The 25,399-nt window shown below is 39.6% G+C and overlaps 2 protein-coding genes across 2 annotated transcripts in view; both read left to right on the top strand.

The window, feature by feature from the left end:
• The window catches only part of TMEFF1 (transmembrane protein with EGF like and two follistatin like domains 1), a 112,226-nt gene extending 103,511 nt beyond the window's left edge, over positions 1-8,715 (top strand). The window contains exons 8-10 of the mRNA XM_066184911.1: positions 1,428-1,551; positions 5,692-5,850; positions 7,488-8,715. Coding sequence (XP_066041008.1) covers positions 1,428-1,551; positions 5,692-5,850; positions 7,488-7,572 — 368 coding nt within the window. The 3' untranslated portion in view covers positions 7,573-8,715. The remainder of the gene's footprint in view (positions 1-1,427; positions 1,552-5,691; positions 5,851-7,487) is intronic.
• A 49-nt stretch (positions 8,716-8,764) lies between these two features.
• CAVIN4 (caveolae associated protein 4) lies at positions 8,765-24,427 on the top strand. The gene is made up of 2 exons (XM_066184919.1): positions 8,765-9,644; positions 21,945-24,427. Exons 1-2 carry the CDS (start codon positions 9,234-9,236, stop codon positions 22,602-22,604), a joined length of 1,071 nt encoding a protein of 356 aa, XP_066041016.1. The 5' UTR covers positions 8,765-9,233; the 3' UTR covers positions 22,605-24,427.
• Positions 24,428-25,399: the final 972 nt, after the last annotated feature.

Genomic DNA, 25,399 nt, shown 5'->3' with positions numbered 1-25,399 from the left:
GCAGCATATCTTTTTTTCTTTTTCTTGTAAAAATACATTCTCTTTCTTACTGGTGTAACTTCAAATATCTACAATTGTATAAGAGATTTCTTCTTCACAATCCCTTTTGCTTTATAATCTTTTATTTGGGAAGCTATTGCCATGGAAATGAACACAATTCCATAATTACGCTCGCATCTTAAGATCCCTGTTCTTTAGAGAAGTTCATTAACAGCTTCTGTGTTTAGGACTTCTTTACAAAAAAATTTTGGGGAAAAATGGTTGAAAATGAACACAGCTTTGGTAACACAACAGAAGCATGAGAGATGTTGGGGCAGAAGGGACTCCCTTCCTGTGCTGGGCTGAGCTGGACAACACCTAAGCAACCAGTTGCTTGCTCTATCCCAGCTTCTCTCAGGACAATGGAAGAGAGAACCAGGAAAGCACACAGGAGGAAAACTCACTGGAGAAGTTAAAGGAAGTTTAAGAAGCAAAGAGGGGAAAAAAAGAGGAAAAAACCCATGCAAAAATGCAAAAGCTGTCACTCACAATACCCCATCAGCAGACTGATGACCAGCCGGCCTCTGAGCAACTGCCACCTTGGAAGTATCAAAACTACAGTTTTTATTGCTGAGCACGATGTCATGTGGTGTGGGATATTCCTCTGACCAGTTTGGGTCAGCTGTCCTGGCTGTGTCCCCTCCCAGGCTCTTGCCCACTCCCAGTCTGCTTTCTGAGGGGAGAAGCAGAGGAAGTCTTGATGCTGTGTGAGCTCCCTTCAGCAACAGCCAAAACAGTGTTGTATTACCACTATTATTTCAGCACTCCATCAGCTGCTGTAAAGGAGGGTAACTCCATCCCAGCCAAAACCAGCACACCTCCCAAAGGAACGGGTATTTTAAACAAATATTTTTGAGTTCTCTCTCCATAAAAATGTTTCTCTGAGGAAGACTGCTATTGAAGTGTGTTTGATTTCAACTTTAACCACCAGTGGTACCAGTCAGATCTGGGCTGTATCAAGTGCTTTTCTACCCAATAATCATAAAATGTGGTTCAGCATCTTTCTAGTCCTTTTTGGAGGGTTCTTTTTCATCTGTTTACACATGGGAAAGAGCTCTCTGTATCTATGTATTATCTCTTTGCCCCAGTGCCACTGACAAAGCTTCTGCTGATCTTCCTGGATTGGTTTGTTTCTGTCATGAACACTTTTCTCCTTTTTGAGAAACCTGAAAAAAAAAGCATAGATGTCTCTGAGGATCATTTTCCAGTGCAGTACATTCTAGCAAATCTCTGTAGGTGCCTCTGAAATTTCTCCCTTAAGCCTCTGCTTTATTATTCTCTGGTCCTTTATTCACTGCAAGTTTTTAAGGATATGCTGTTCTTGGTTGAGGGTTTTAAATTAACATCATGGACCCATATATAACTGCTTATGTATATTTCTTTTCAAGATGCCAGTGATCAAAGAGAAGACATTTACATTGGAAACCACATACCTTGTTCAGAAAGCTTCAATGGTTACTGTATACATGGAAAATGTGAATTCATTTATTCCACTCAGAAGGCTTCCTGCCGGTAAGTCCTTCATGTCTCCAGAATGTGATTGAAATCACTGTAAAGCTTAATCAAAATGCTCTCTAGACATAATGACAGGATGTATCACTTTGTGATATCTAAGCAGTGGCACAGGAGTAGTATCCCTGTGCTGTGGGCAGCACCCAGCTGCTCCAGTCAGGAGAGAGATAGTGCTCAGAGGAGAGGCTCGGTCAGTCAGGTACATCAGAACCTGAATCCCTCTGAGATAACACCTCAGTGTTATCTTCTTATTTTCAGCTGCTAAATCATATCTAGAGCTAAAAAAACAACAAAACAGAAACACATTAAAAAGGCCTTTGACTTGCATGGCTTATCTCTAAGACTGTTCTTTCCCCACTGACCTCTCAGCCTGTTCTTACACTATCTGTACATTTTATTGTTCCTGTCATAAACTCTCTCTAGAGAATCAATACCTTATTTTTAACATTTATTGCCCTTTTTCACAATAATAGGCTTCATCTAGAGAATAAAAAATTGCAAAATATTTATTACCCCACACCCTTTGTCTACAGTGTAAACTAGCAAGTCAGAACACTCAGTATTAAGCCTCTCAGTGTTTTCCAGAATATATGAATGTTCCTTACTCCCAGATAATTTTTTCCTTTACATTTCACCTATTGAATTCTGTATCTTTGTTTTCCTCAAAAATTTTATTATTGTTATTATTATTATTATACTATTATTATTATTAAAGTTGTTTATATCAAAAGGCCACTTTGCAATAAAATTCAGTTCCCTACTTATTAGCAGGTTTCACTCCTGAGCTTTTATCTTGCAAGCTTGTACTTTCAGATTTATGTGGCTGCAACTGCTATAACTCTTCTCTTTCCTTTGCTTTTGAAACTTCAGCTGTAAATCCATTGGATACTTTCATATTTTCTCCCTTGATCTTTATTGACTGATGATATTTAGGTGTTTTTTGCACTGCCAAGATTTAAAGGTTTCCAGACAGATCAGAGAGCAGGAAGCCCAAACGGCAGAGCCAGTATGGTTGTCAACTTAAGCACTTGAAAGGTTCTGTTATTTCTTCTACCATGCAAGACCCTTTCTTGTTTATTTTCACTTTTCCAATAGGACTGTTTTGGTTTTCTTTTCATCTGGAACTAAGAGAACTCAACATGACTTTGCTTTTTTTGAGAAACTGGATGCATCCCCAATATCATCTCAATGGGCATTAGGCAACCCTATCTGATTACAGTATTCTTTTGATCTAGAACTGTATTTAACACAATTTATAATGTATTTGTCCTCAAAATGTTTAAAGTAGCAGTATTTCAAGGAAAACATTCCCATCTGAATTAACTCATTTATATTTTCTCAGATTTTTTTTCTGGAAGATGCTAATCTTATAGTAATTTGTCAATTTATGATTCAGTATAAATTCAGTCTTTTAAATATTTATTATTACTCTAGTAAGTATTGATAGGCAATTTTTATGAATTTAATTAATATACCAGCCTTTTAGATTCTATTTTATAGTTACATTTACTGTTCCTACCTTCAGCTATGTATTTAAACAGTCTGAATAGTATCTCAGCACTGAGCTTGGCACAACAAACTTCACATGGTTCCAGTCAAGAATTTGTGACTGTCAGTTCTTGACCCTGAGTATCAGATCTCCTTTGGATTTTTCTTGGCTATTAAAATACTGATGGTCTCATGCTTTATGCATGTTTCTTACTGGAGCAGGGTTATTAAGGAAACAAATAGTTTATAACAGACATCACTCAGCCATAGTAATCATGTACCTCCATCAGAGAAAAAAAGTCTCTCTTTCTCCAGCAAGGAAAATATAATGCTGAATGCTAAGGGCAAATTGTTATTTTCAAATGCTTTCGGTTCTCATTCACATCCAGCATACACACTGTTTAATTTGGTTCTCATTTCCTGGTAGTGATGTATGTGAGGTATCGGATGACCTCTAAAACTGCAGAAAATACTTGTGCAGAGGAAATTCTGAGTTCTGCTTTCATTGAGGGCAATGAATCTCCTTGCTCATTGTACAGCAGCCCTCCAGGACTGGAGCCCAGCAGGCAGGTGGGAGGAAGGTTTTGTAGCAGTCAGTTGCACAGTAGAGTTTAGCAGCCTCTGCACAGATGGGATCAGGTCTGTCTCCTGCTGCCCCCCTTGTGCATGGCAGTTCTGCCCTGTCCTTACAGCAGGCTGTGTCAAGAACACAGTCCAACCCTTTAAAAACAAATCTAAACTTCTTTATGCTAAATCAATTAATTGAATGATGAGCTTTTGAATTTTGATAAATTCTTGCTGACCTCTATTGATCTTGCTATTATACTAATGCTGTATTATCTTGTCATACATTTATGCAGCAAGACGCTTTAAAAATCTGTTTTACTAGTTAAAGGTGGAAAACTAGTGCCTGCTACTTCATCCTGCCATGATGTAATACTTAATACAAGCACTTTTTCTCCTGAATCTGCATTCAGTATTTCTCAGAAATAATTTCTTGTCATTTCAGTGTTTCTGAGGAAACATCTTAGAATTTCTTTGTGCCTCCTCTGCATTAAAGCAGCTCTCACATTGATAATTCTTCATCTGCTGCTTTCTTTAATGAAAACAAAAGCAAACTAACAATAAGATTTAAGTCCTCTTGACTAACAAGGAGACCTCTTCCTTTTTGTGTCTCCTTGCATGATTATCAGTGTATTCACTGTCCCCATTCTTCCTGTATGCTCATACCGAGTTCTCTTTATTCCCTTCCTGGCTACCACTGGGCACACTTACAGTACATGGAGGGTTTTCTTTAACAAGCCTTACCAGAATTTGGTTCATGCCTGAACTAAAACTCCTTACACAGCAGCTCATGGCTGGAGAAAGTAGAGTCACAAGATTATGAACATGTAAACCCCAACTATTATCCCTGCATGCAGAGGAGGATTAGGAGTTGCATTAGCAGTTGTAGAAAGGTCTTTGGTGTAATTATTTTGTTGCTCCAAACAGAATTAATTCCTACCCTAGCACAAAGCTTTTGAATGGATGAGTCTGATTTTGTGTTGCATTCGAGCTTGTCAGATCCAGTTTACAAAAGGATTGCTGCTCTGCCTGCATGTGAATAGCTCTTCTCCAGCTGCAGAGCTGGAGGCCAATTGTATGATTCAGTTCTCCACAGTGAATGCATTCGTGTCAGTAGATTCTAAAGGACAGCTGTACAAGGAATTTGCTCAAGGTTCTAGCTGGTGGCCTTTGACTCTTTGACTCTCAGTGTTTTGGGTGGCTCTTGCCTTTTCTTGTGCCTCAGCCTCCTTTGCCTTGAGACATGAATGGTTTCAGGGTATGTTTGTACTGGCACATCTTGCATTATCAGAGCACATCACTGTTCAGGAACAGCCTCTGCTGAGTTTCTCATTGAGCTAACTGCTGCTTTGCTCAGGCAAAGTTACCATTTACAGAGCTGCTTCTCCTCTACTTCCAGCTATTTCTCCCCCACTGCATGAAAATCATTTTGGATTTTTCCTTGAACAGTTGTGTTTGGGTTCTCACTTGAACAGTTGTGAGCCATTGGGTTTTCTAAGCTGACCTGCATCAAATTCTGGCTCAGCCACAAGGCAGGTGTGGGCTTGGTGCTGTTGTTGTCCAGTAGATTTCACAAGATTCCACTTCTCTGGGTTGCAGCTTAAAAAGGGGTCTTCTTTTTTCAAGGTGGATTTTCAACCTCTTTGTCGCTTCTGTCCCATATTGACAATGGAGCTGAACGAGTTGTGCTCTCCCTGTGTTTCATGAGCATGGTTCTTGCATTTCATTTAGCCTTGTCTACTTGTCTTCCAAGTTGTTCTACCTGGTTGCTTCACTCTTCCTAAATATCTTACCAATATAATAATGACCCACATATTTCTTTTGACAAATCAGGACCTTCCCCACACTGGTGTGTTTTCAGAGGGCCACTAATAACCTTACACAGAAAAAGCAGAGCATATCTGCTTGGTCTGTCTCTTGTCTTGCCACACAGATCCATACAATTCCCTAACCCAAGCATTATCACACATGCGCCTTCTCACCACCACTTTCTCAGCTGGAGTCACCTTGGATTTCTCATTTCATCTGCAAAATGATTGGGGTACTGTCAAGTTACAGATTCCATGAAATATTCCTTTTCTTTTTCAGGTGTGAATCAGGATATACTGGGCAGCACTGTGAAAAGACAGACTTTAGTATTCTTTATGTTGTCCCAAGTAGACAAAAGCTTACGCATGTCCTTATTGCAGCAATAATTGGAGCTGTACAGATTGCCATTATAGTTGCAATTGTCATGTGCATAACCAGGTAGGTAATGACAAAAACAGTGAAAAATTACACGTTGTATGGATATACTTTCTCTGTATTTAATTATATGATGCCCAACATCTTATTTGCTTAATACCCACTTAAAAACTACCTGATGACTGAAGCAGGATGATTATGTAGCATCCTGTCTGCCCCCTTGTTTCTTTGGCCACAAAAGACAGATTTGTTTGAATTCAGAAACCACCAGTAACCACTCTGAATCTCCAGACTAAATACACAGCTGAACAGATCAGCCTTGAAACAAATCCAAGAGTTAAGCTACTGTGTTAGACCTTCACTGGACTTATTGAAGCATTGCTGAAGTTTTGTGGAAGCTATGATCCCCAGCTACCACTCAGTGAAACCAGAGAGGCTGACAAGATGCTGTTCCCTGTGGTACCACTGTAAATGGTGTTACACAGAGAAAGAAGTACCCCTCACACCATATACACTTTCTGAAAATTAGTGTGCAATTTAGTCCCATTATTGGACACTCACTGTAAGAACCTGTTTTGTGAAACTTAAAGACACACAAGCACAGAGTTCAGGTTTCTGGGTTGTCTCAAATTCTTACTCTGTGTATAAACTGAGATGAGAGCCATGGGTTCTTTTTGGTGACAAGGTGTTCAGTTCTAGGACTTGAACCAAACAGGCACTGAGGTCTCTGAGATAGATTAAGTATGACTTAGTTACCTTATAGGTGCATGAAGTCTTACCCTTGGGCATCCGTGCCACAGTTTGACTTTTCCTCCTCAAGTTGTCCTTCACTTTTTCAGCTCCACTTAGACTGGGCCGTAAAACTTTCTGCTACTGCATGGCTTCCAAAACTCAGTGATGTAGAAGGACACCCCGTGAATGAACAATACAGGCCTTTTTCCCTGTATTCCTTGTAAAGTTCAACCTAACAGACTCTAGCACATGTATAAAACACCATCTACACCTGTAAAAGAGTTACTTGACTCGTGCATTTAATGTCATTCCCGTTTTCACTCAACATCCTGCTGGCCAAAGCAGTGGTGTGGTTCAGCTCCTCTTTCAGCCTTCGTATAACCATTCCCAGCTCTCAGTCTCTCACATCTTGCTGCATCCCAGCAGGACTGCTCCATCATTCATTGCCTGGCTAAGTGCCATTCCATTCAGGATTGCTGGCTTTTGTGAATCCTTTTTGTTGTGTGTCTGGCCCCAAGAAAGGGATCACCAGAGACACCTCACAGAGAGACCCGGGTAAGCTCTGTCTCATGGGCTGCTGTGAGCAGCAAGGCACCTGGAGGTCCAGCACTTCAAAAGTCTGATTGATCCAGTCTCACCATCCACTGGGTTTTAAATATGTAAAGCTAATGCAATAATTTCCCATGGAAGGTGTTTGCTGGATCAAGACTGAACGATGTAGCACCTTGCTGATTTCAGTCTCAAGGTCTAGCAGGGCTCCCGTCTGGATGATCTGGGGTCCTACAGACACTCCCAGGTCAAAGCCCCGTACTGAACAGCAGGAGTGTCCCATTTTTCAGCACAGATTATAGACTCCTTGCTATTGTTACATACAGAAAATTAAGTCAATGCGTGATTGCTAGGCTTAATTATATGTGGCATATATAAAGTCAGCCCTCCTTTCCTATTTCTCTCTTTTTTTTTAACAGAAAATGCCCCAAAAACAATAGAGGACGTCGGCAGAAGCAAAACCTAGGCCATTTTACTTCAGATACATCATCCAGAATGGTTTAACTTAGTGCTTTTTATACCTACATTTACCATGTGATGTACATTTTTATTATATCTTTTTTTAAAGAATGGAAATATTTATTTCAGAGGCCTTATTTTTGAACATTCTTAGTGTAACAATGTTGGTCTGTATTCTGAAAGCATCAGCTCTAACAGCTATGGACTGTTTTAGTATCTTTACTTTTATGTTTTTGAATACAGTAGTTCATTTTCTGTATCTGTATCACATGGTTATATAATAGACTTGTGCTTTATCCATGGAATGTAATATTTTTGGGAACACAGATTTATTCCAACCATGGTTGTAGACTTAAAAAAAAACCCCCAAAAACCAACAAAATAAGTCCACATTACCTAACAAACAAGGCATGAACTAAAGGTAAAAATGTTTACAGCTTACTTTTCTTATGAGGAACTAGAAAACACTGTGTTTAAATACCGTAGATATTTAAATGTTTTTGGAAGTTAGTAACTGATTTTTTAGACACTGCCTATCGCATGAACTGTGAAGCTGTGTGCTGTGTGTAGTTGTAACATATTTATAAAATGTGTGGGCTGGGTCTAAGCACTGCCATCTTCATAAATAATTCCAACAATTTATTTTTAAAGATGAAAATTATAAATTTCATAATTTGGGAAGTTACCTGGTAGGACAGATGGCACAGGTCCAAAAGAAGTAGGTCTTAGTAGATATAGGTATTGTAAAAATTGGTGTTGAATAATTGAACACAAATAATTGGAATAAAGCCTACTTTATCACTGTTAAAACTGTTTTAATACTTCTTAAACTTTTTTTAAAGAAAATACATGTTTTAACACCTACAATACAGATTGTATAGTGTTTGTGATTAAAATAAAAAAAAATAAAAGTCAATGAATTCCTAGTGCTCTTGTATAGAGTATTTTCAAGAGCTAAAGAAGTCCATCCAAATTAGTCTGCTGGTCATAGTTATATTAATAGACTGTTAGTTGTCGTTTGAAAGATCCCAAGATAAAGTGTGAATAGGATGTGTTCAGCTGTTTTAACATGTAGTGTAGGCTTTCAGAATTTTGCATGTAGGATTTAATAATTTGTTCAATAAAAAAAAAAATGCTTTCAACATTTTGAACTGGAAAAGCATGTCACAATACAATGTTTTCACTATATTGCCTCTGGTTTAGTGTGTTTATTTGTTACCCCACGGGGTAATTGCAGCAAGTTGAAGACCTGAAGTTGTTTTGCTGGAAAAGAAACAACCATGCTAATTTTCCTGACCGCTTTTTGAATTCCCTCAGAGGAAAGCACTCCAGTAACATGAAAACAAAAGCAGATCTTTAAAAATATGCAAGTTTGCTTTCCTGCTTAATTAGCAAGTTACTTAACTTTCCTGGATTAACACTAATAACTTCATCAGTACAGAAGCGTGACCCTTTAAACGTATGTTCCTTTCCAGATATTGCTTCCTAATTTTAGGGGTTTCATGTTGCTGAAAGTATCTGAGCAATCATGTGTGGATATTTTGTAGTCAGAAGTATTTGACCAAGCTCCAGGAGCGGCGTTTCACGCCCTACTTTGAGCATCGCCGGAGCCAGCTGTCGCCCTGACTCCCTGCAACAGCGCCAGAATCGTTCTGGCAGGATCACCGAAACCTCGCCTCTCCCCAACCTGTCTGAAGGCAGGCAGAATGGATCGCCGCGAAGTCACCTCAGAGGCCGACAAAACACACCAAAATCGTCTCTCCAGCGTCATCGAGGAGGAGGAAGAGCAAGATGCAGCTTACACGATTGTGACAGTCCTGGACAAAGTGGCCAACATTGTTGACAGCGTGCAGGCGAGCCAGAAAAGGATAGAGGAGAAGCACAGGGAGATGGAAAATGCCATCAAGACCATACAGATTGACATTCTAAAGCTTGCCCAGGCTCATGGCAATACAGGCTTCACGGTGAACAAGTTACTGGCGAAAACCCGCAAAGTCAGCTCCACCATGAAGGAGGTGCGGGCACGTGTGGAGAGGCAGAACACCAGCGTGCGGAAGGTGGAAGCAAAACAACAGGAGATGCTGAGAAAAAACAAATTCCGGGTCGTGATCTACCAGGTAACCATGAACCTAATTTCTTGTGGTACTGTCACTTTGCCACCTCCTTGGTGACTTCTGGTAGGTGCTGGTTAACAAAGCAAAAGGTGCTACTTTATGCTTTCTTTAACACTGATCTATGCTCCCCGATGCCTTTCAGCATGAACCTGTTGGCAGCAGCACACAGGGTCTATTATTAGTGTGGGTAGGTTTCTGAGCCAGTCGTGTAAGATTAACTGCAGATCAGCAAGGACTATTTGCTGCCTCTCCGAAAGGTAATATGAGGCAGGCCCTGTAAATCTTGTCATACAAACCATGCCTGACATTCATCTCTGTTATTTTTTTCACCGTATTAGGTAGAAGTGCAAATAGCAGAAGTGTTTTCAGGCTCACTGAAACACAGACTTTCTTCAAACACTAATTTCAAAACATGGCTTGTTTAACTTGCAGCATTGCCTAGGCTTTCATACTGCTGACAAATTGGGACTTTTTTCATTTTCTCAGTGTATAGCAGTATATGTACAAACTAAAGCTCAGACCCACGAACCCTTCATGACAGCAAATACTCCCTTGCATGGTCCACCTTGGAAATTGTTTAACATAGCACCATTCTTTCAATTACAGTGAGCAAGGAAATCATATTTTTCACCGACCTTATTCTAGGATGTTCATTGTACTTTAAAATAATGGCTTTTGAAGAGAATTTCGTGAAACAGCATGGTCTCACTTGCATCCATACAAACAGTGCAGACAGTTCTGGGATCTTGTCAATGAGTGCTGTGTAACACATTTGTCTAATGGTCTGCCTTTGCTGGAACTTCCCAGCTTCCCAGGTCAGTAGAAAGTAAGAGTGTTTTATCTTTTGCCAGAAGCATAATTGCTTCTTTTTTACCAGCAAGTCGCCAAAACTTCTTTCAAACGAATTGTATTCCTCATTAGGTGTTCTTGAAAATATCACCCGTCATGAGTAACACAATGCACTCCCATCACTCAGCTTTACACCCTGGTCTTGCATCTGTTTGTACATAAATAACATCATTTGCAATGAATGGAGCTGTGTTTCACTGAGTTTATTCACCACCGTGTACAGCTGACAAATGCTGCTTTATAACCTAGCTTTCTTAAATTGTTCATTTACCACTACTGGGAAAAAAATAGCTGAAGAAAAGGAGAAAAAGCTGAAGGTAGGAAATATTACCTCTTTAATGTTTTGTTAGTACCATATACAGCCAAATTGAGCCTTCCAGATTTTCTGACTCAATGACTTACTATGGTTTTTCAGTAAAAAGTACAGACCAAATCTGTCCTATTATTACCATTATTGCAACCTACATCATCATCACAGAATAGAAAACAGGCACTTTCACTTTTTGCTTGAAAATCATTTCCCAGCTAAAGGTAATAAATCTCTGTGACTCCCCTGGTTAATGGCATAATGCCGTTTCATTGATGGGCCTTTACCATAATGACTGCAGCAGAATCAATGCTTTGAAAATATTTGTTCTTAAAACAGTATTCATTACATGTTGTAAATTTTTCTGCTAGCAAGACATGAGCTGTTATTTAAAAATACAGTAAAATATGGTCAAAATGGATTTACACACAGGTGTAAAGGACAGCCATTGGTATTTTCAGGTATTTCATACAAAAGGTGGCTCTCACAATGTGTACTTTCTCTAAGAATCACCTTCAGTAGGAGTTTATGGTCTCTCTGCTGGTTTTGCTGGACAGAATGGCCTGCACCCTGTTCTTTTTGTTTAATTCTTAGGTGGTTCTTTTCAGGAAGGGAAACAGCATTTTTTGTTTTCTTTCTGGCTTCCTCTTCCTACAGTGGTTTAGAACTGTCAGTGAGAATATGAATGACTCTCTCCTTAACTTCCATCCCTTTTGTAAGATAGATTTAACAACATTTTCCCACTTGCACAGAGTAGAGGCAGATATGTGGATCCCTCTAGGATCCACCATTTACCATTTTTCTGGAGAGGGATATCTGCAGCACTGCTCAAAACCTGGAACGCTCGAGGTAGGGAAGAGTGCACTGTAACTTCAAGGCACAGGTACATATATGAGAGTCCCTTTCACACAAGTGCAGTGACTTTCACACTGCTGATTTACACTTGGGTGGGCACACTGCTGCAGTGCCAAGACCTGAATGACTGGAGCTTGGCTAGGATGAGTGGGATTCTGTTAATAGCTATGGAACCAGCATACTCCCTGTGCTATACGCTACAAATGGATATAACCAAGTTGTTTACTCTGTGGCTGTGATTGACAGCTCTTCTGTAGTGTTTTGGGGTTTTTTTCTGATTAACTATTTGGAACAATGTGATGGGGCCAATGACCCATATGTTGCTGGCATGGTATCTATACACAGGTTAGGACATGTGGGTTTTAGTTTTAACTTTTGCCTGAACATCAGCATATGAAGAAAAAGAAAACACCAATTCAATACTAAAGATTTTCTTTCAAGTGAATAGCTTTGATCTTATCATTGATGGAGGGAGTAGGCAGGTTGAAAAGGATCATTGGCTGAAGGAGGTTGTCCCAAGAGATCTCAGCAATGATGAAAAGAGTTGGCGATATCCTCACATTAAAAAAAGACAAAGTGATCATCCTTGAGCAGAATGATTAGGCAATTGCGAGCATTCATTTTTAGAAGGCCATGTGGTTGAGGAAAAGATTTGGTAGCAGGCAGCTCTCCACCCTAGGCTGACTGTATGATTAAAAATGCCAGGTTACTTCAGACTTTCTAGTGAAGTCTTTGACCCTGGAGTGCTATGTGCCCTGAGACTATAGTAGGGAATAAAAAGGATGTTGTAGGTTGAACAGGTCACTGCTCATTTCTGTTCAGGTTAGTCTGAATAACCTGCTGTAAGAGCTATCATTTCTCTGAAGTCAAAGAGCATTTAACAGTTTAAATCATTCTGACTAAATTATTCAGAAATTAAAGGGGATTTTTTTTTTTTTTTACCCTGAATGAACTTGTTTCATTTGCTTTTCTGCATGTTCTGCAAGTCCCTGTTTAAATGGAACTGTACAGGCACAAGAAGGTCGATGTTACTGTTACTGGGCTTTTGCCTATTGCTACTTCACAGAAGCACCATAAATGAATAACTACTTTCTATGAAGGGGCATGTGCATTTGTTTCACTCACTGCTGTCTGACATTAAAAATTAGTGGACATGTCATAAACCAAGATTATGGCTTGACTGACCTACACAGTAGGGTCACAACTGATTTGTTTGCCTTGTGGTTGCTCCACTGCACACATGGGGAGAGGCTCACAGAAGCAGCCTTGCATAGGTCACTGATATTATGCATAAATAAGTTACAATCTAAGTGTCTTCTCCTGCCCACTGACCTTCTGTGGTTATAATGACTAGACAGTAAGAATGGTGAGATCAAGGTGGGGATAATAATCTGGAAACCTGAGGTGGAAGCACTTTCATCTGAAGTGGCAGTAGAAATCAGGGTTTCAGGAGCTCGAGAGGTTGCTGTTAATTTGGTACCAACTGGGCATAAGAATGGCAGGCTTAAAAATGGCCCTGCAGAAAAAAATCCTTAGTAGCATGGAGTTAAATAGCTCACCCAGAGCAGACTGTGCTAGGTGGCTCATATTTGATCATTTTTCTGTTTTTGAGAAACATGGGAGGTCTTATCCTTTCTCTCATATTTATGTGCCTGATATCTTACCTCATAACAGATTATCTGGAAAAACAACAGGTGGCAGTGCATTGTGTTGAAATGTGAAGTGAAGCTTGCAATAAGTTTCTGAAAGTGTGTTTCTAAGGCTGTCTTTGTCAACTGTGTAATATTTTCCTTGGAAATCTTGGTACAGAAAAGGTGTGATACTAATAAAATGTGCTGAAAATTAGATGCTGTCAGTTCATAGAAAAAAATATAGGCAAGAAACCATATTACTTTTACAGCTGGAATAATGCTAATTTTAGTGTACATAGTGTTAATTCCTGTAATTTTAGCTCTGATCTGAAACCATAAATGGATGTCTCCAGTCCTGGAGACTACAGGGTCTGGACAAAATTGCCTTCTAAAACTTGTGGGAAGAGAAGAAACCTAAATAGTTATTAAAGTGTGGCCTGAAAACTTAATGGGAAAAAAAAACCAGTGTGAATTGACTGACTACTTCTGACAGCGGAACACTGGCCTCAGCAGCTCAGTGACACAGGGCCTTTGTTGGAGTCTTGTGGCAGAAGCCTTATAAATATTTTTACAGCTGGGATAGGTAATTGCCTTGCTGAGAATACAGACAATAAAATAAACCCAGTGATTTTGTCAGAGAGTGTCACGAGAGCCCTTTGTTTGCACTGTCGAGCCCAGTGCTCCAGTTCAAAGTGCAGAGCTGGCCCCATGCTGTGCAGCAGCCACTCATGGAGAGGCTATCAATCAGCTAAAGAAAAACTCTGTTTCTAGTGACATGTTTGCAAGGAATGAGGAGAAAGGAAAATTTTTAAAAAAATAATAATAAAACAACCCAGATGTTGGGCTGTTTCTGTGTTATTAAAATGAAATAGCCTCCATAGTTCGCAGGACTTTGTTCGTACCAGATTACAAACTGGACTCAACACCATTGGATCTGGAGCCCCCAGACCTGTTCCTTTGGAATGATCCTCATGGGGGAACAGGCTGTCCTCTTCTCAGAGCTGCCATTGATTTTTCTCCACCTCTTAGCACTGAGTGGTGGAAACAGCTGATCTTAGTTTACATTTGCACTGGATGCAGCTGTTTAGGGCTTCCCTTGGGGCTGTCCTGCAAGTCAGCAGAGGCAGAGTTACAACATGAGCCTCCTGTATCGTGCCTCCTCTCCATGGTCCTAGAGGCTGCTTGGAATTGTCTCCAGGAGCTGTGCCTGGTTGCTGTGGGGACATGTGTATCTTAGAATGGAATCATAGAATCACTTAGATTGGAAAATTCCTCTTGAGATCATCAAATCCATCTGCTCAGCAAAACCCTTCATTCCTGAGGGACAGATTTGGAAATGGACTTGACTGGGGACATGCAGTCGGGATTCATATTCTCGGCACTACTGAAGATAGCCCAACCTTCAATTATTCCCTTAGTACAGGAAAAAAAAATTGATTAAAACAGCATGGGAGTAGAGATGGGGAATACATGAAATCACAAACAGGAAGTTTAGGATCTGAGACAGGACTCATCTTGCCAGGCAGTAATTAGACATGATAACACAGATGTTTGTACATTTGGCCTGTATATTCCTTTCCAGCAAGCGGAGGGAAGTGTGTGGAACTTGATTCAACAAGTTGCAGACCTCTACTCCTGGATACAGTTTCTACATTGTAAATATCTGCTCTCTCCATGTAGTTAAAAGGTTGTCCAGGAATGAGTTCATATGGAGACACATTTGCTTGGGCAGACAAGTTCAGCAGCTTCTGATAACTGGTTTTTGCTTGTACCTGAGAACTCCTCCCTGGTCTAGTTGACTTGTAGGAGCAGTCATCATGTGATGAATGAATGAATCAAAACACTACCAAATATATATATATATATATATATATATATTTGTCTTATCACACCTTGCGGTGCTTTTTCTCCTTTCCTTATTTCCAGAAAACTTGGAAATGAGAAATTTCACCAGTTTGATTGCAAGCCTGCAAACTGACTTTCAGAGCTATTCCCTGGTCGAGTTCCATAAAAAAATAGCAGAACAGAGAAAGTGTGAAGCTTTTGGTTTCCCCTGAAGCTGCAGTCGTCCTTTTTATGCAGCATGTGGTAGCCTGGAGCCAAGGGCTTCTCCACTGATGTGGTGTAACTGGGAACTGGCTGCTCATTTACTCCTGCAAGCCACAGACAACAATAATGGTAGAACGAGATGAGTTCCTTTGTAGTCGTTATATGCTGATGGTGGAATTAATGAATTTCTGTCAGAATTTAAATAAAAGGGATGTGTATTAAGCTTCACAAAAGAGAAATGAGGGGACTTGACTGTTCTGACCAGGCTGGTTTTCCATTGTGTAAAAATAATTATAAATGCAGCAACAGCACTTAGCCATAAAGTCTTATATGCTGAAGTGTTTACCTGCTAATATTTCTTAGGTGGCCTTTTAAAATAATCCTGTTTCTCTGTCATCTGAGCAGATTTTTGGCCTGCTGTCAGAGATTCTGGAGTGACATATTTGCAGAAGAAATGAGGGGATCACTTGAGATTTATAAAGCTTCGCTCTTAACTGTTAGAATATGAGTAAAAGTACTGAATGATTTGTAATTGGTTATTCATCAGTGGTTTCATGTAGATTTAGAGTGCACTTTCAAGGAAATGTTTTCCTGACTTACCCTGGCTACAAGGCTGAATAACAAATCATTCATCCAACATGCAAATTTCTAAGATTTGTTTAAAACACTGAAAATGCAGTTTCCTGCCCATCAGCTGCCCATCATTTGCATCACCAGTTGTCATAGACACAGCAGCAGTGCCAGAGCAGGTGCTGGGTAGCCTTTGACCATTTTGCTGCTTCGTGCTCTGCTTCAGGATTGTGAGGTGATCTTCAGTCAGTCTCATGTGTGCTTATGTTAATCATCACCTGCACTTTCCATGTCATATACCCCAAGGCTGAAAGATCATTTGCTGTGACCTTTTCCCTGTGCAACACAATGACTCCAAGTTACAGAGTTTCATCAGTCTCTCCTCCCTACTTATGCTGAGAGCAGTTTCTTAAGGACCATTTTGAGTCTTGATTTTATATATACAATGCATAATTATATATATATATAATTTTAGATATATAAAAATCAATTATTTATTTGGTCATTCTGATTTTCTGAGTTTTTTTATTTTAAAAAGCTTTGTTCTGCTAAAGTGTTGATTGAAATTAGGTAATAGTTGAGAGCTAATAACTGTTGCATTTATTAGAACTGTTTAGAGTTACATTTTCAAGCTATTTGGAAATAGAACACAGAACCAGTTTACAGCATTTCTAGCAAGTGTTTATGTGTGATACAGTGTATTAACTTTTTTCTCTCTGCCAATTTTGGAAGCCCAGTCTGAGTTTTGAAATACAAAGCTTTGAATATATATACCAAAGAACAGGAAAGAACAAGGGAAGTAAAGCTCTTGCATTGGCTACATTCATTAAAATGCCCTCATACTCCACTATTTTTTCTTTTCAAATGACATAAAAAATTATTACTGAAATTATCATTAAAAATGTTCACGTACTTAAATAAAGCCTAAGTATTGTTTTACAGTGATATCAGCTCACTGCTTCTCTTAGCAAATCAAGTGAACTCTAAATAAAAACCACACATTTTCTTAAGGAAAATAAAAGTACTGCTGCTATTAATCATTGATCCCGTCCATGCTCCCAAAGAGTGGAAATTTATCTAATAAGTTTGCAAGGGAATCTTTTCAACAACACTTTTTTCTTTTCCCAGCCTCACAGTCCTTGCTGAAGGCATGACATTCTTCCAGCAGCCCCCTTTGGCTCCCTAGTGCAGCAGTAAGGGAAGGCTGCTTTTAGAGCCAACCTGATCTTTGCCAGGACACCATGGCTGCAAAATACCTGAGACATTGCTAAACAATTTGCTCTGCCATTTCCCCCTTTCTCTTCCCAGAGAAGAGAAGAGCCTGACTGTGCAGGCAGGGTTATCAAGCAGGTACATTCTGAAACAGCCTCATTTCCCCTGCGGGTTTCAATTATCTGAGCATTGCCACCTTGAGAGGCTCATAGGGTTGATTAGAGACATTGCCACATTTAAGATTATTTACCTACTGGTTTTAAGGTTTCAGCGAGGTGGAAAAGTCAGCACGTTTCCCTTTGCATGGTTGAGGAGCAGGTGCATTAGCCTTCCCTCATAAATGCTTTACTATAGCCTATGGGAAAAAATGCTTTGATCCCTTCCTTGTGCTTAGAAGACGCCTGCAGTGCCTGCAAGCTGGTCACTGTTCCCTCCCATGGGTGCTGAGCAGCCAGAATTTTGGCAGCTGATGGAAAGTTTGAAGAGCAAAAGGAGGGTTTGAAAGACAAAGTCCATGTGCCCTTGAAAAATTTCTAATTGTGAATGAAATTGAAATGAGAGCAGGGGGTGAAAATGCCAGTGATGGAGTCAGACTTTGTTAGGTTTCAATATTCTCTGGCCCTGGAGCCATCTGTTCAAATAAATGCCATGCTGGCCTTCTTCACCAAAGCCAAGGGTTACTTATATGTTTACTTTGTATTCAGCCAGGCCCTTAAGAACTCAAAATACTTTGGCTAAGCATATTTGAAAGGTTAAATACTCAAAAAATAGGAAAAAACAAAGTTCGGGTTTAAGATGCTTTCGTAGCAAACTTACCATGCCAGGGGCTTCACCACCTACTCCTGAATTGTGCAATTGTTCTGTTTTGGTGCTATAACTTTAAATTTTGTCCGTTAAAGTTTTTCCTTAAGCAGTGGATCTATATACCCTGCAGCTACAACTGCAAAGGTCTCCGGGATTTTCCCTTACCATTCAACCAAGGCTTTCAGTCCCTCCTTTGCTACCACAAAATCTGAAGTCTTTCTCCTTTCAGGCTTCATGTCCTTCCAGACACATGCATTTCTCCAAAACATTTCCAGATTCAACACACCATCTAATCTGACTCCTTTCTTCTCTCTCTCCTCCTACACCCCTTCCTGACACACAACCCCTCTTCTCAGCACCCTTGTTCTCTCACATGTTCAGATTTACAAGCTAGGTGCCTGAGCCATGACATGCTTGCCCAGAACAGATGTCAGCTTGGGGGGGGGGGGGACACAGACAGAAGGACTCAAAACACAGCCAGCTCCACAGAAGAGCACTTATTTCTTTGTGTCAGAACCCAGCTCCATTCTCAAATTGGTGGAAAATGCCCAAATGTTTCTGTGTTAGTAGAGGGGCCGTGTAAGGGTGAGAAGGTGGGAGATGCATAATGTGAACGTGTGTGTTTCACTTCTTGTACAAATCAAAGACAACTTCCAAATCAACCACTTACATGACAGATGTACCAACTTTTTTCTTGGAAGAGAAGGGAAAAATATTGTTCTGTTAGAAAGGTCTAAGTCTGTTTCCAGTGTGCTGATGGTAGATAACTTTTCAGATTATGGCCAGTGAGCAATTATGGCCGATGAACACACCAGGACCAGTGTGAGCACCCTCTGCAGGTGCTCCTTCGAGGAGCAGTGATGAAATGCAAAGGGAATGCTCAGATCCCACAGATTTGTTTTCTGATTCTGGCCTGTGTGTGTTTTTGGTGTTTCCCAGTAGATGAGGCAAGCAGAGTACATGTCCTGTGTATTAATCTATAGACAGCCCCTATGATTGCATGCCTCTTTCCTCAAGAAATCATGTTAAAAAAAATTGACTGCTCAGCATGTTTTACTGTGAAATAATCTCCTGTCCTCATTTTAGATCCTCCCTTACCTCCCATGAGTAGTGGTGGAGGGCACAAGTTCTTCCCAGCAAAATGTTTAAGCAGATTTTTAACAAAAAGCTTGAAAGCAGAAGCATCAATAGCTCAACTCCCTTCTCACCCTCCCCAAAGATTGGATTGCCCAGTCCTGCTATTCCCAGTACCATCTGCTTTATGGACAAGGGGAAAGCTCTCATTTAGGGCTTTGTTCTGTGCTGCTGAAATCAGGTGTTTGGTCTTTTGGTTTTAGTGAGCTTATAAAGGAGCTGGTAGCTATATGCTTTGACTTTGTCTGTTTCCCATCTGGTACTAAAGCTTCTTGTTCCTGCCTTAGGAAAGATGAGCTCCTCTCTTCTCTCTGCCCCACAGATAAATAGTGATAAGAAGAAATGATTTAAGAGCAGGAGAGAGAGAAAAGAAGCAGATGAAAAACTCACCTACTGAGCCTAAATCACTGAATTTTTATTCCAAAACCTTCCTAACATGCTAGACAGGCTCACTAATACTTTCCACTTCGGTAACATTCAGAAATCTTGAGAGGAGATTGAAACTCACACTAATGTTTTGCCTTGCTACTTTTGATCCTGCAGGATGTGTGCAGAGACCAAGGAAAAGAAGAAAATCAAAGATTTGGCAAAGTTCATGCTGAGAGTCTGTAGGAGAATGTAAATGTTTCTCAAGATCTGCAGCTCTAGTTTCTGTGTATCATCTACAATATGTTCATCTCACATATTCTTGTTCGTAACTTTTGAATCGAACATGTATATAGGAAAGCTGAAGTCCTCTCTTCTGTAGCTAACAGACTAAAAGTAAATACAATAAAAATCTGGCAATTGGCAAAAAATACAGACAAATTCTTCTTCCAAAGGAAGACAATTTAAATATTGCAGAGAAAAAAGTGCCCCTGCCTTCCCTCCTTTTAAAAAGTAATCTTCATATGAAAGGCACATTCCTCCCCCCAGATTATACTCATCTCTCTATGTACTGAGATTTCAGAATATTCATTCTGGAAATATTTTTGTTACTATTTCAGCTGAAGGAGTGGCGTATAATTTAAAAACTTTGAGGAATTACTGCCCAGCTGTGTTTCAGTTAATTTTCAGAGAAAAAGGAGATTATGTTTATATGTAGAAGTCTTTATATAATTAATGTTAATTTGCACATGTTAATGAAGATTATTAGCAAAGCATTGTAGTTTTCTTCCTGCTGATTTTGACAGATGAGTTGAACAACATGCTGCTGTAATCAATGTAACATAATTTGTCCTTATTTTTTCTAAGCATTAACAACTATTTTACTAGAGGGTTTTAAATGAAGCCAAGGCATGATGAGAGACACTGAAGTGGGCTTTATCTGTCAAATTGCTCAATGTATGTTATTTAATGTATTGCTAGCACTTAGTAAAATAACATGACTCACTACTAGTGAGTCACTGTGAAAAATGACAGACATCTTTTTGGCTGGAAAGTTCACAGCAAAATGTTCAGTTAGCCTTACTTGCTGTTCATGGGTTCGCAGCTTCAGTATCTCTCTTATTGCTTATATTAGGATGATACCAAGGGTCGAGTCCTGACACTGCCATGCCCCTGAAATCAGCTGAAGTAGTTATTACTAATGGGAAACAGTTTAGAAAAGTGTCATACAGCTGTTGTACCTGTTTGCAGCCCAAAGGGCTGCTCCTCCTGGGAGAAGGGCATGGGCACGTGCATGTAAAAAGCTGGTAGGGAAGAAGGGGATGGCATTGTCCATCTCATACCCCTCCTACAAGTTACAGTTTTTCTACTCTGCATACACTGCACTTCCAGATAGAAGTAACTCACTGACACTGAGCTACAAATTTGTACTGTCCATGCCATTCAGTTCAACAGCTTTCTTAGGAGATTCTCCCTGTTCAGATAAATCCTTCACTGCCATAAACTTTTTCCCCCTTTTTTTTTCCCTCTGGCATCCTTAACCACTAGCTGATTCTTGGTAAATTTTTTGTTTATTGTGGACAGTTTTTGGAAGTCTTCCATGTTTTTGAGCTTTGAGCTTCTAGCAATTTTTCTTTAGAGAGACTGCATGAATTCCTAGGGCTATGATACCTAGGATAGTCACCATTTCCAAGCATGCTGCTGATACACATTAGAGGTGTCACAAAAATACATAATTATGCATGCTCAAACAGACACCAAACTCACCACAGGAGACAGAGGTGCTTGCTCAGGAATATCATACATTTCCAAAAAATACAAATCAAGTTCACCTCAGCAATGGTGCAGGTGCTGAATGAACTGTGTGTTACTGGGTTTACCAAATAACATCTCCCTGCTTTACTGACTTGTCCCCTTGTGCAGTCAGCACATGTAAGTTAATATGGTGGGGTTCATTCCCTTCTGGGCAGCAACAGCAGTGTTTGTTAAGTTCTAAACAGTCAAAAATGCACAACTGGTAATAGCAGTAGACATAAGCTACTCATATCATTGAGGCATTTTCTTGGACAGTGTACAGCTGACACAAGCCCAAGAGCCTTTTTTTTGTCTACAGTCTTTTTTTGTCTACCTCCTTTTATTGGTGAGGAATAATGGATCTAGGTCTGATCCAGAGAAGCAGATAAGCTCCAAAAAAACCCACCAAAACCTAGACAAGTCTGCTCTGAAAACCATTGGAGGCCAGGACTCGTAGGACCATTGCATTAATTAATTTCAGGTAGAACCAGAGTGAAAAGAAATCTTTGATCAGGCATTTAACATCTTCAGAGAACTTGGCAAATATTTCTTTTGCCATTTGTGTTATGCATGGATTGAGTATGATGGTATAAGCCTACCTTACTTTCTTATAGTACTATATTATAGTTAGCACTAATTAACTGCAAGCAAACAAAAAAAAAAAAAAAAGCTTGAACCACCATCTTTTTCAAACACACTTGCTGGAACATGACTCTCTGCTTTAATTCACAGGAGGAAACTGAGTGTCCTTCATCTCTCTCTGTTATAAAAGAGATGACAGCGGGTGAAACTATAGAGGACGATTTCTTCCCACCTGATGATCTGTCTTCTGATGAAGAATATTATATCGAAGAAAGCAAAGCAACTAAGTTCAAGAAATCAGGCATGAGGCGCATTGATGACATCAAAAAGGCATTTTCAAGGGAAAATATCCAAAAAACAAGACAAAATTTTGGCAAGAAGGTAAACAGACTTCAAACTAGGATAGTGACCCCTGAGAGGAGAGAGAGGATCAGGCAGTCAGGAGAGAGACTGAGACAATCTGGAATAAGGATCAAGAAAAGCATTTCACAAGCTGCTCCAACAAAGGAGACATTCAAGATCCATAAAAAAAATAAAGAACGAACAGGAGCTGAAGGTCAGGAGGGGATCCAGGAAGCCAGTGTACACATTGCCTCTGAGCTCCCAGCAGCAGAGCCCTTCACTGAAGAAATCTCTTACACAGAAGTGATCACTAAGGTAAAGAAAGACAAGAATAGTGCCCCAAAAGGTGCTTCCCAGTCAACTGAAATAGGGGTGACTATCCCAGAAGTCGTCCTTAAGCAGGAAAGAAAAGAAGGAGGAGGAGGTGATGATGACGTCCCTTTGCTAGACTTGAAGCAATCCGTGTAAGGAGTCAATGAGCACACACACCATACTGTCCTCACTGAGCAAGAGAGCACAGTATGCACTCACTCAGCTTTAGAAAAAATGTGTGAATTCGTGTTGTATCACAAACCGTGTTGGTGTTGTTCTGCCATCCACACCGATGTCTGTAGTGTTGTCTTCCCGACAAAAGCCAAGCCATGCAAACGGAATGAAGGGGCTCTCGCTTTGTCTCGGCGTGTGCCGACAGCCATCTTTAACCCAAATGGAACTCGCGGTGTCAAAGGGAGATGGGAATCCGCTGCATTCCCAAGATTGACTTAGCAGTCACTTTACAGCCTAATCACTCTCATTGTTTCATGTGCAACAGTATAAAATTTATTTCCATTATCTTATACCAACTCATCTAATCAGAAAACAATAACAAAGCTATTACTTCTTATTAGCAAAAGGAAGGACTGTGGAAAATGTCATTAGCTGTACAAATGTTATCCATTTAAGAGTCCTCACAGAAAAAGCAGGAAGAGCATATTCCTGCTTTACGCATGGTATGAAAAAATACGGCAGGAATTAAAGGATTTTGAGTAAATTGTGTTTTTTCTTAGTGGAAAAGAGAAACTCCTGAAATGACTACAAGTTATTTCCAGACTTCTGGAATAGGAAGGTTCATTGTAAGTAAGCAATGTGTTTGTGCATTTATGGAGTAAGAATAAAAAGAAGACACATTAAATATGGAATAGCAGGAGGAAAAGGGAAGGAGGTATGGTATTTATGTTTCAGAAAGATGAGACTGTGAGAAAGGCAACTATATGAAGCAGTAAAAGCTGAATAAGATGAATGCATAGGTTTTGGATAAATGGAAAGAAAAATTAGAATATTATAAATACAGTTTTCTTGAGATCTTTTAGAAAACTATCGTTCTTTACAGAGGATCATAAGGTTTATAAGCATAACCGACCAAACAAGGGAATTGTTTTGTTTTCCACTCTCTGTGTTTTTTCCAAGCTTCACTGCAATTAAAATCTATTCTAGAAAGTCACAGATGTACAGGGCCAATCCATAAACCCAATTCTTTTTTTTTCCTATCATCATCGTTATTGACCAGTCACAGCCTCAGGGATTATGAGACAGACACCCTTTGGACTATGGAATGCTGTTTATTTGCAACTCTCAGGAGCCAGTGCCCTGACATCAGATATGTTTGTAAACATGACTGCTATGCTGACATGGGGTGCAGGACTGTATTGCTCTCTTCATTCTTAAATGGAGTTCAAAGCACTTATCTAAAGCAATGTTAGTCATTACTATCTGTGTGAAACTTGTACAATATTGCCAAAAGCTGTATGATTGTATTTAATATCTCGGGTTCATTTTAACAGAAGAGCATAACTTGGTTATCTATATACATTGTTTGAAGACTTCCAGCTAATTGTTAATCTATCATAAAATATAATTAGTTTGATTTCAAGTATTCTGCCTGCCAGTTCTTTCATTTAGATTCGTGTACATCCCACTTGAAGTGTAACAGCTTTAGCAAAAATGACTAGGGAACACTGATTGGGGAAGGTCAATGTTTTACTATATCAGTGACATTTCAAATCAAATTACTGTTGTCAGATTGGGAGCAGCAACTCCACTGAGTGGAAGGGCAGGATAGAGCAAGAGAAAGAGACGGGGAAACATTTGACATTTCTGTCAATATTAAATTGTTCATCTCCACTCTACTATAATCACATGCAAAAAGGAAAGAGCGTTTTGCTTGTGGGGTACACTGAAGGTTTTGTTCAGTGGTCTTTACAAGTGATAAGAAGCCTTTTTGGAGCCAAGTCACTTTATGTTCTTCAGTTCTGTATAAAACTATAGCTATCTTCTGCAAGATTTGGCATTTTCCTAAACTGATAAACAGGGTTTAGTTATTAAAATGAAAATGTTGATGTTCAAATAAGCTATTTCTTTGCATTTTTTACAGCAGAACACTATGTGCTAGATTTTCTTCACGTAGCATTTAATTTTCTCATTTTGTTTGACAAAGAAGTGATGCAGTTTCCATGGAGCATATCGTGTAGCACCAGATATAACCTCTATCAAATATATATTTTTTAATGTTTACTTCTAACTTCAATTGGTCAGAGGATGATTTGTTTCATAGCAAGCAGTGAATTCTTCAGGTGTGCAGAGTATTTCAATGTACATTTTTTTTTTAATTACTATCACTGTTACTGACCTGACTTTTACATGTACCAAGAGATCAAAGTTAAATTACTCCATATAGCCTCAAAAAGGTAGGGAATGGGGAAAACACTATGGTTTGCTACCTCAGTTTCTGTGGAACAGCACAGATCTTTTCTGCTTGAAGTCTCCCTCATCTTTTTCATAATTTTGAAGATCAGTGATCATGAAGCCAACAATCTTCAGCCTTCTCAGAAACAAAATTCTCAATGAAATTGGTTGATGTACAGCTGCACTTCAGGGAGGTCTGGTGTATATTTTTTGAACAGTTGGTTTCACTTAAAAAGATAATCTTGCTGGCACTGTTGCTCCTAGCTCAGTGTAAAGAAGGGACCCTGTCCCTGTCTGCTCTGTTTTCCAAGAAGAAAGCTGGCACTCTTTTGTGGGTGTGAGTGTGAATATCAAACTTCCTCATGGAATGAGCCTTGCAATTGGTAACTACAGAGTAAAACTGGCTATGCAAAGGGATTAACTACTTTCTTAGACACTTCCTATACAAAAATTTTAAGTGTTTACAAGGAGAAAAAAATATTAACAAAGTCCTGACTGCAAGTCCTTCTTTCATATCATCCAACAACAATTTCTTTTGCTTT

Source organism: Chamaea fasciata, unplaced genomic scaffold (genome assembly GCF_029207755.1).
Source record: "Chamaea fasciata isolate MVZ Bird 193981 ecotype frontalis unplaced genomic scaffold, bChaFas1.0.hap1 SCAF_1, whole genome shotgun sequence".
NCBI lineage: Eukaryota > Metazoa > Chordata > Aves > Passeriformes > Sylviidae > Chamaea > Chamaea fasciata.
The sequence above is the reverse complement of the archived record's forward strand: the minus strand, read 5'-3'. Positions and strand labels throughout refer to the sequence as shown.